The 11,135-nt window shown below is 43.0% G+C and overlaps 1 protein-coding gene across 1 annotated transcript; it reads left to right on the top strand.

Moving 5' to 3' along the window:
• The first annotated feature begins 5,019 nt into the window (after nt 1–5,019).
• HSBP1 (heat shock factor binding protein 1) lies at nt 5,020–10,780 on the top strand. The gene is made up of 4 exons (XM_035120574.2): nt 5,020–5,157; nt 6,553–6,619; nt 8,519–8,635; nt 10,407–10,780. The coding sequence occupies exons 1-4, from the start codon at nt 5,113–5,115 to the stop codon at nt 10,415–10,417; spliced, it is 240 nt and encodes a 79-aa protein (XP_034976465.1). The 5' UTR covers nt 5,020–5,112; the 3' UTR covers nt 10,418–10,780.
• Nucleotides 10,781–11,135: the final 355 nt, after the last annotated feature.

Below are 11,135 nucleotides of genomic sequence, written 5' to 3'. Positions count from 1 at the left end.
CCTGTTGGGTCATAACAACATAAGAAGAGCCCTTCTGGATCATGATCAAGAGCCCATCTAGTCCAGTGTTCTGTTCCCATAGTGGCCAGTCAGATACTCCAATAGGAAGCCTGAAAACAGGTCCACAAATCAACAACGCTTTCCCCACTTGTGGTTCCCAGCAGCTGGTATTCAGACGCATATGGCAGTGAAGGCAAAACATAGCCATTGTGGATAGTAGTCCTTGCCCCCACCCCTACCTCCCGCATATGATCACTGGTGGAAATGATATTGATGGTGCTAATTTTTACAAAATAAATATATGCATATATGCTGCTGCTGCTGCTTTTTATCTCTCTCTCTTTCCTTCAGGGTGCCTTTGGGCATCAGGAGACGGCAAATTCCCAGGTGCCCATCTGAGGACAGCTGCTACTGCAGCAGCAGCAGCAGCAACATATAGGAAACTAACTGAAGTGATAAAGAATGCGGCATTGCTCAAATGTCATGTCGACCCAGGTTAATTCCATCTGGGACAGGGTTTTAAGAGCTCAGGAACAGGGTAACATTCAGCCGATGATCTCTCCTTCCCCCTCCCCAGCTCAACACTATCCTAAATTACATTTATGGATGCTCTGCTTTTCTCAGAGACCTTCTTAGATGAATACAGAGCAAACCTGGACAGCATTTAGGTTCGTGAATGTCAGTATTAGCCAAGGTTCGTGTATATCCTTTTGCCCACCTTCAGCATAGATGGTGATAATGGTGATGCTTACAATCTACATTGCATTTTCAAGTGTTCCAAGCACACACCTCATCTGCTTATAAGCCTTACACATGGGAGTAATCAACATTGTGCCCTCCAGATGTCGTTGGACTACAGCTCCCATTAGCTCAGAGCTGATGGGAGTTGGAATCCAACAACATCTGGAGGGCACCACATTGGCTACCCCTGCTATAAAGTACTGTAATATATTGCAGATGGGAGGATGAGAGAGAGAAGCTTGCTTAAGCCTACTTACAGCGGATATGAGATTTGAACCAGGAGCTACCTTATTTGCCGCTCAGCATTGCGGTTTGGACTGTGCTGCACCAGCAACCCTGTCCTCATTGGTGAGTAGTTTGGTAAAGTATTAAAAATGCTGTAACTGAGCCCCTGGGGGCATCACCTGGAGTACAGTATGACACCTCCTCAAAAATATTCATCTGGCTTCTGCACATTTCTTCTTATGCACACATCAAGTCAAAATTTGCCTTATTTCTAGAGCATTCCAGGGATGTTATTTTTTCCTGTTTCCCTTTCCTGGATTTACCTAGTTCTCTGGGTCTCAGTCTGACTTTGGGGAATTGATTGTTAATGGTTTATAAGTGGGGCCTGCAACAAAAAGCTGCAATGTGCAGTGCTCCAGATCAGTGTGCCAGCCTGTCTGTTAGCCAGCCAGCCCCCCTGCCAAGATACTCCATTCCATTTCCCTTCTCCTGTGATTTCCATACCACCCACCACTGCCAGTCAGCATTCTGTGCCTAATGAGCATGTTTGGTTCTTATTGAGCTCTTCAGATTCCCCTCTGCAAAGTTTCTTCTCCAATTTCTTTTTAAACCTGTGCTATACTAGGGGTTCCCACAAACCCACTGATACCTTTCTTTTGTGCAAAGAGTGTGCTGTTTTGGCTACAAAAGGGTCCACACACACAGAATGAGTTAGCCATATCGGATTCTGGATTTGTAGGCCACATTGAATTGTGTCCTGTGCACACTTAAGCAGATAAGGCACATTATAAGAAAGATGACAAAGGTGGTGATGCTTCTGGAATAGATAGTAGCCAAATTGAGTTCTGATTACTATTTGCTCCTCCACATGCAAGAAATATAACTCCATTGACAGTCCCTCCAAGTGTTCCTATTTTCCAGGGGCGTCCCTGATTTAGGAAAGCCGTCACAATTTCTTATTTGATCCTGGAATGTCCCACTTTTCCTTAGGATGTCTCTATTTTCATTGGAGAAATGTTGGAAGGTATGGAATTATTTGAGCCCCAAGCCATCTGAAGGCAATCCTGTATAGGGAAATAAAAAAAATTCCTTCAGTAGCACCTTAAAGACCAACTAAGTTTTTATTTTGGTATGAGCTTTCGTGTGCATGCACACTTCTTCAGATACACACTTCTGGTATCTGAAGATACACACTTCAGGTATCTGAAGAAGTGTGCATGCACACGAAAGCTCATACCAAAATAAAAACTTAGTTGGTTTTTAAGGTGCTACTGAAGGAATTTTTTTTATTTTACTTCGATCCAGACCAACACGGCTACCTACCTGTAACCTGTATAGGGAAGTTTTTTAATGTTTAATGTTTTATTATGTTTTTATATATGTTGGAAGCTGCCCAGAGTGGCTGGGGCAACCCAGTAAGATGTGTGGGGTATAAATACTGTAGTAAAATTATCATTATGGAATGGGACGTCCCTACTTTCATTGGAGAAATATTGGATGGTATGCATTGATTATAGTGGGTGTAAATCTAGACTACTCGCATCTCTGCAGTGAATGCTAACAGTTGTTTCTCCAGCCCGTTATTGCAGGGGTGCAATTAAGTGAAGACAATAGATTATAGGTTAATGTGCAGAATAGGTTTGTTGAGCACAACAGCATCCCCAAAGCAGCAAACTGTATTAAGAAAGATCAATACAAGGCAAGTGGCAATTAAGTTTTAACTAAAAGGATATAAAGTAGGAGAGACAAAGGGGCTTAGTAAGCAACCCAATGAAAGAGGCTGCTTCGATGAGCTATGGAAAAACATGTACAGCCTCCAACAAATGTGTGGTAGCCTTAGTTGGCAATTGACTACATGATATCAGCAGATGAGTTCAAAGGAATCAATGGATTCAGCAGATTGCCTTCCAAAGCAATTGCAACACAACTTTTTTTTTTACGCAGGTAGCAGTTCTATTAAAAACAGAAACTCTTTAATCAACTGGCCTCTTTGCATTAGAAATAATAAAAGATAACACTGAAGGAAAGTCCCTACTGCACATTAATCACATATATTGTTTTGAGTGCCCAACCTCTGCATAACCTTACTCAGATAATCTTTCACCGCAGAATCTACTGTTTGTACAGATGGCTTCCCCTTTTGATTCCAGATTACCTGCACAGCATGAAAGACTATGCTCAAAGCATCAAAATAAGCAGCAGGATTACATTTCCAAACTTTCATGTGCTGCAGTCAAATAAGAATGGACTGACAATGCTTCTTTGACTAACCAAGCGTGAGAAGATTCCCCAAGGAAAATAAATCTAAAACAGATTCATTGTCAGAGATGTTTAAACAGAGGCTGGATGGCTACCATTGAGGGATGTCATAGCAGCTGATTAACGTTATCAGCATGGGATTGGATTAGATGATCTCAGGTGTACCTCCTATCTCTATAATTTCAATCAAATAAATTGATTGCTCTGCATATCCGTCTAGGACAGTACTTGCTTGCTTTTAGATGGTGCACATACTTCTGCCAGCTGGTGCCATCTGTGTAAGGATGAAGAGGGAGCACCTATTCTAATCAGCGCCAGGATGGCATCAAGGCAATTTCCTGTAACAATGTCATATACCAAGGACAGGGATCCCATGGCCTTCCAAATGCTGTTGCACTACCACTCTCATCATTCTCTGACCTTTGGCCATGCTTGCCGGAGCTGATGGGAGTTGCAGTCCAACAACATCTGGAGGGTCACAGGTTCTGCATCTGTGACATATGATCTAATAGAGAAGGCGAAAATAAAATGATGGTGGAAACGATAAAGGAAAAACAATCTCAACCGACTGGAAACTTATACCCAGCATTTGAGTTATGGGTGGAAAGTTACAGGAGCTGGCTGCAAATTATAGCACAGGTACTCCAAGGGTGGGGGTGGGGTGGGGGTCTCCTATCCTCTGTCCCCATCTCTCAATTAACCTCTATCTCCAGATACCACCCCATGACTTCATGAGGGGGTACCCTTAAGTCTCAGGTTTGGGTCCTGAAATCTCAGTCTGGGGTGGAATCTACACACGTTAAAACATTGTGAAAATGCTTTTTTAAAAAAATCGTTTTGAAAAATGCATCAGATTTGCTATAGCTCACAGTCGCCAACTAGTGTCACAATTGTATATTGCACTTTACAACACATTCAAAATGTTTTATTTGCAGCTGGGATGTTTCTAATTTGGCAACCCTGCTTTACAGACATTTCTCTGTGTGGTGGTGTCCACTATTTCAAGGGCTTTCTGGTCCAAGTCTAGTTTAAAGTTAAATGATTGCATTTCTATTTAAAACATATTTTATTTCTCTAGCAATTGTAGAACTTATTTTAAAATCTGCATCTATGAATATAAATATCACTTCTGAGTTAACACCTGCCTGCACCTGATAATACCTTCAGTACACCCATGACTCCATTTCCCACAGTGCTCATATCCTATGGTAGCTCTTGGTCCCACAGAGATAGCGAAAAGTGTAGAGTCACACATGGCTGGAGTCCCTCTGATCGTTTCTGATCTCAACTCTAAAGACTTTCTAGATTCCTAATGCAAAAGATAAAGATAGGTCAACAACGAAATGAAAGGTTTAGAGCGGCGCGACCTTTCAAGTGTTTCCTATGTTGAGACTGTGAGTGCCCTAAACGTTCCTTCCTCTAGGAATCAGAGAGACTACATTCCCCACAATGCTATTCTCCCCTTATGATGCCACTCCGTTGGATGTTTAAAAACACTCCAGTTCCCATAAGGCTCTGCCTCTCTCCCCCCCTTCCTGCTTATGAAAGGTTGTTGTGGTTTTTAATCCTTCTTCTTGGCCAGAACGGGTTCCAAAACCCAATTCTAAAATAATAATTAAGCACAACCACATACAAGAAAATAATTTATATTAACAAAAGACACGCAAACAAACCTGTCAGGGCATCCAACGGGGTGAACTACGTCTCCCACAATGCATTGTAATCTCTCGACCTCGTCCTGTCCGTTTTGTCTCGCGAGGCCTGGGGCAGGGAAGCCGGATTCGGAGCAGCGAAAGAGGGCGGAGAAATCTCGTAGGCGAGGCCGGAAGCGCCTTCTGGAGTCGTTGCCTGGAGAGGGAAAAGAGGCTGGAACCGGAGAGGACCGACATGGCCGAGACGGACCCCAAGACCGTGCAAGACCTCACCGCCGTGGTGAGGCGGCAAGAAAGGCAGAGAAAGGGGAATGCCGGGAGCGGGCGGGCAAGGATCTCGGTTGCTATGGAGACCGACTGGGGCCACTCAAGTGGGGCCGAGGGTTGTCATGGAGAAGAGAGAAGCGGGGCCTACCTAGCAGTGGGGGGTTGCCATGGAGACGAGGGCAGGGGTGTTCAGGGTGGGTCTGATTGCCATGGAAACCGAGGGGGGCTCTGCTTGTTATAGAGCAGACATCCCCAAAATTCGGCCCTCCAGATGTTTTGGACTACAATTCCCATCTTCTCTGACCACTGTTAGCTAAGGATCATGGGAGTTGTACTCCAAAACATCTGGAAGGCCGCAGTTTGGGGATGCCTGTTATAGAGATTGGGGTAGCAATGGGGTGGGATGGGGTTACTATGGATATTTGGGGTGGGGGCTGCGCTGTGTAGTTTATTTTCATGACTACTCCAGAGAGAAATGTATATGTGATGGATATTATATAATGTATATATCTTAATATTCTGTTTTAGTTGTTGTGAAATGCCCTAAGACATACACACATTCTGCCCGCCCCCCCTTTCTTTTATACTGTATACACCATGTACACAACAAATTTATTTACATCCTGCCTTTCAGAAAGCAGATCCTTCTCAGGCAGTTTGGAAGTAACAAAGATTCACTAATACCAATATTTAGAATACAACAATCCATTAGGGTACTTCCTACAGTGCAGTTGGTAGGGGCAGATGCTGAGGGGCAGGAAGCCTTTACAGTGTAGGATTTTTGAGGGCAAGGCTGGGTGTATGCTGCATGCCCTACCCCTTGGCTTGCTAAGTTGGTGCTCTGCCCTCATACCAGTGTTAGCATTGCTGTCTTGTCACCAGTGATGGATTCAGCTGCAGTCCAGTAGTCCAGTCAGCTTTTGTATGTGGAGTAGGCTCGGCCACCTCAGGCTACAAAACGTTGAATTGGGCCCAGAGCATTATAGAAGCATTATTCAGGATGCATTTTGTATCATTAATCATTGGGATCCCACCCTAGCAAGATAAATTGAAACATCCATATATAATATTTTATCAGTGGTGACGCTCTTTGCAATTTTATGTTTGTTGGATTGACAAGCCAGCACCCCCCAAATAATAATTTGCTATTTACCAGCCTGGCAGTTTCCATGAGAAGAGATATTTTCACATAACTAACGCTTCAAAACTTTAATAGCTCAAGTATGCTTGGGACCTTTGTCCGAACCCAGTGTTCACTTTCAGACATTGTGATGGAAACATTTCACATGTAGAGCTTAGTATTGGGCCTCCCTTGGGTTAAATACTGCACGTGGGGGCTAAGAAATTAAAATCCTGTGGACCCAGATATTTCCTGTTTAAAACAAAACTATTTTTTCTCCCTCATCAGGTGCAGACACTGCTGCAGCAAATGCAGGACAAGTTTCAAACCATGTCTGACCAGATTATTGGCCGGAATATCCTTTGGGTTTTCCATCTTTTAAATGGAGCTCTTTGTGTGATGTACAAAATGGATGAATTCTATAAATCCCCCAAATGACTTGGCCCCTCCAAAGGCTGTATATTTAAAGCAGTATCATACCACTTTCAACAGTCATGGCTTCTCCCAAATAATCCTGGGAACTGTAGTTTGTTAAAAGTGCTGAGAAGTATTCGGAGACTCCATCTGTAGAACTCCTTAGCCGCCCCTTCTACCCCAGCGGGAACTTAAATAAAGCCAGGGGCTGGTTTAGAGCTTAGCAATACAGTTACAGTAGGCTGTCACCACTCCCAGTTGTGCTATTACTTAGAAGGTTTAGGGAGACTCCTTCTGCCCCTTATATGGGTTGCACGGTTTAGCTCACAAAATACCTAGTAGCGGTCGAATGGTCTGGCTCTGGATTCAGCTTCACTCATTCAAAGGCAAGTAAGACCAACCAAGAATTACTTTTCAGTATTTATTGTAACTAAAATACTTATAAACAGGGTGCACATTTCTTATAAGCATACAAATAAAACAAAACCTAAATTGGCATTACTTTCTAATGTACTTACGCATAAAAGTTCAATCTTAAGATTAAAGTACAAAGTCTCTCCATCAGGTCCCTGCACTCCAACAAGGGCATGACGAACACTCTGGCAGACTTCCAGCAATCTTCTCAATGGCAGGCATTTACATCGACAAAGGTGGCCAAAGGAGGGCCCCTTGCACCTCTAGACGCTGAGTATATATCCCTCTTAACCCCACAAGGTAGTGTGATTTTAAACCAATTGAAGGGATACTTTAATCAGTAAAGACCCAATGATTAAAGACCAAAACTATAAATCAATTGTCAACTATTCACTGCAGCTGGGCAACAGCTGATTAGCAACCATCCGAGGAGTTTAGGTCACTCCCTACCTTCCCAAGGCAATTAAGGGAAGAGGAGAAAAGCTTATCTTAAAGGAGCGCCAGACACGAAAGCCAGGCACCTTCCCAAAATACCAACCTTGGCTTCTCTCCCCAAGCTGAACAGAACAGGGACCCAAAGTTAAACTTTTTTCCAGAATTCCTCTTGCACTACACCATCTCTCCTCACAGAGCTACATTTTCCAGAGTTCCCTGGGAAGAGTGAGTGATGGTTAAACCACTATGTGATGGAGCCTAAGTTCTGAAGACAAAGGAAGGGAAGGTAGAGGGCTGCCATATACCAGATAATATATTATTTCTCCCCCTAGCCCAGGATTGTCTTTTCTGGCAGGATTGCAGGAAGTGAATGATGAATTCTTGGCATATAGCTACTAGTCATAACAACTTGATGAGTACCAGTCATCTGGGAGCAACTAGAAGACGCCTCATGTCCTGCTTGTGGGCTGTATTCTAAAGCTGTTAGCGCTTCAGCAGGTGCTGAGCAGTTCTTACTTTTATATACTGCTTGATTGTAAAACAACAACCCTCAAAGCAGTTTACAAGAGAATAAAACAATAAAATTATTAGTAAAAACAATTAAAAACATGGTTTTTTTAAAAAAAACAAGCAATAGACTAAAAACGCACCACATTTTAAATATCTGGGTAGGCACATCTAAACAAAGACATTTTTTGCAGGGACCGAAAAGAGTACTGTGAAGGCGTCTGCCTGATCTCAATAAGCAAGACTTCCAAAGCATAGGTGCTGCCACGCTAAAATACCAATTTCTTCCAAGTGTGGGATGTGTTATATGTGGCCACTGTACCAGTGCCAGTTACACATAACATTGAAACCTTCATTATTGATTTTTATATTGAGGCTCAATTTACTTAGTTATAAAAACACCAGGGACTATGCTTTCTGAGGGTCAGGTGGTGTCTCTCCACTTTTGCATTTCTCCAGTCTGTTTTCTTTAACTCGGATTCACTTGATGACATGAGCTGCCGTATCGACGACCTGGAGAAGAACATCGCAGATCTCATGACGCAAGCTGGAGTGGAGGAGCTGGAAGGCGAGAACAAGGCGCCTGCTACCAAAACATCAAGTGAGAATCATGTTCAAATGAGTTCAGTGTCTGCAGAACAAGTTAAGCAGGGCTGCATGTTGAGAGCTGAGACTATCTTTTGGGATTGTGGAAGCAGGCAGGCTAAGCAGAGTGGCTTTCAGCTGGTGGATTGGGAACCCAGATGAAGGGGACAAGATGGGTTGCACCAACACCACAATCTTATATTGCTTTGTTTTCTTCTTCTTGTAAGAGAGAGGGGAAATACCTGCTAAAATGGATAGGGAACCCATGAACCTCCAGATGTTGCTGGACTCCCAACTCTCATTGTCCCTGATGATTGGCCATGATGCTGGGGTTGAGTTGGCACCCAACAGCATCTGGTGAGCTACTAATTCACCACCTCTTTACCAGAAAGGACTAAAAGTAGTCCTGTATTTGAATTGGGTCTGAAAGTATCAAAGTGCTAGGCTTGGAATGTCTGTTTTCAAAGGTTGGAATATTTTACCCCTCTGAACAGGAGCTGATTCACAGACCAGATGCATACAGTACTAAAGCTAAATAGGCCTTGGCTTGCTAAACATCTGGACGGGTGCCATGCCCCAGTTTTCCAGAGTATCTTAAGTTTAATAGAATAATACTTCCTGGAGTATTATTGGCAGTAGGTTGTAAATAGAAGAAATAAATGGATAACACTTCTTGCCACCAGGTGTAGCTGTGGCTGCGTGGAGAAGAGTCTTGTGGATAGCAACAGCTGATAGTAACAGTAGTCACTTGTGCGCTATACAGCCCATAGAGCTATATTTCTTTGAATACCAGCTGGCAGAATACAGCTGTCACCTCATGCCCTGCTTGCAAGCTACAGAGAAATCACACTGGCCAGTGTTGGGCCTGTCTTAGTGGTCCAACAAGTTAGTTAATAAGGTTCTTAAACAAGCGTAACCTACCACAAACTGTTGCAGTGTGCCAGCCACCCATGGCCACCTCCAGGATATTCCATTACATTTCTCTCCCTGATTTTCTCCCCTCACCATCCACAAAATCAGCTGGCATTCCATGACTACTGAGCATACTTAGTCCTTTCTGGGCTGTTTTGGGAGCCTCTCCTTCCTTCCATATTTCTTCCCTCCCCCAAGGTTTTCTTGAGAATTCCCCCCTGCCTCTGGATTATTTTGGATGGCTCTGTTTTGGCTACACAAGAATAATCCACATTCAGAAAATGTGTTTACTGCTAGCACGTAACCACACTTCCTTTCAGATTTAACACTGCCTGCCTGCCTCCCACATTAAGGGCTGCATGGTCAGAACATTTGCTTGCTTGCTTTTTTATAGTGTTTATCCTGCTTTTTATATGCCAGTTGCTGGGAATTGCAGCCAGGGAGAGTTGTCTTGCTCTCAGGTGCTGCTTGTGGGTTTCCCATTGGGGCATCTGGTTGGCCACTGGGAGAACAGAATGTGGGAGCTCATGGGATTTGGGCCTGCGTCAGCAGCCAGGCTCTCCTTGTGTTCTTTCCTCCAATAACCCCAAGGTCGCATATGTAGTTCTCTGCCTATTTTTTGTTTTCATTACAGCCCTAAGAGATAGGATGGGTTGGGAGGAAGTGACTGGGACAAGGTCAAGGACTGGCAACTTCATAGCTGAGTGGTGTTTTTGATCCTCGTTCCTAATCTTGGACTCTACTTGTTACATTATTTTTTCAGTTAAAAGTATTTTTAGATGCAGACATTGTTAACACTGCTTATGAACATTGATAGTTTTCTCTGGTAGCATTCTTGTTAATAAATGTGTCTTACTTTTTAATCCCCTCAACAGCTTGCCAATAATCTACGATGGGTGCTGGAAGGAAGCGTTTTACAAGCCTACAGGGATTTGAAGACAGCCTTTTTGTTTTGTTTCCTTTTCTTTCAACTGCTAATATGTAAACGCATTTTTCTACTGCTGTAGAACTTGCATTCTTAATGTACCTTGTATAGCTAGATTTGGAACAATTTCTATTCTGGTTTCTTGTGTATTTGTGGGTTTCACACAGTTTTTCAATGTAACACGTTCTATAAACTTCAGTAATTTAAGCAGAATTTGATGGCATTGCAGAATTTGATAAGAGCTGAATTGAAAATACTAACATTGTGAGTGGGCTTTTGTGAGGTTGCACTTTTAAAAAGAAAAAGAAAACATTTTTACTTGTGGCCTTTTTGTAATTATTTTCAATGATGTGGCTAAAGACTGTGGTCCTTTCCATCAGCTTGCACAACAAATTTGTCATGTGAGGCACTTTTGTGGAGTGGAGTACAAGAATGAAAACACCGTGTTCTAAAATCTGTCATTGTGCCAGTATGTTGCCCTGTTAGTAATGGATTTAATACAACAAGCAATCTGCTCTGGGGGAATTGGGCTGCATGAACCATAACTCTTCTTTTTAGTTTTCTTATTATCAGTCAGTGTTCTTCATGATACCAGCTTGTGGTTTGGGGCAAATGATATATTAAGGTCATATTTCAGTAAGCTGCAGGCATTGCTGCCCTGGAAATGGGCTTCTAGTTT

Source organism: Zootoca vivipara, chromosome 6 (genome assembly GCF_963506605.1).
Source record: "Zootoca vivipara chromosome 6, rZooViv1.1, whole genome shotgun sequence".
Taxonomy (NCBI): Eukaryota; Metazoa; Chordata; class Lepidosauria; order Squamata; family Lacertidae; genus Zootoca; species Zootoca vivipara.
The sequence above is the reverse complement of the archived record's forward strand: the minus strand, read 5'-3'. Positions and strand labels throughout refer to the sequence as shown.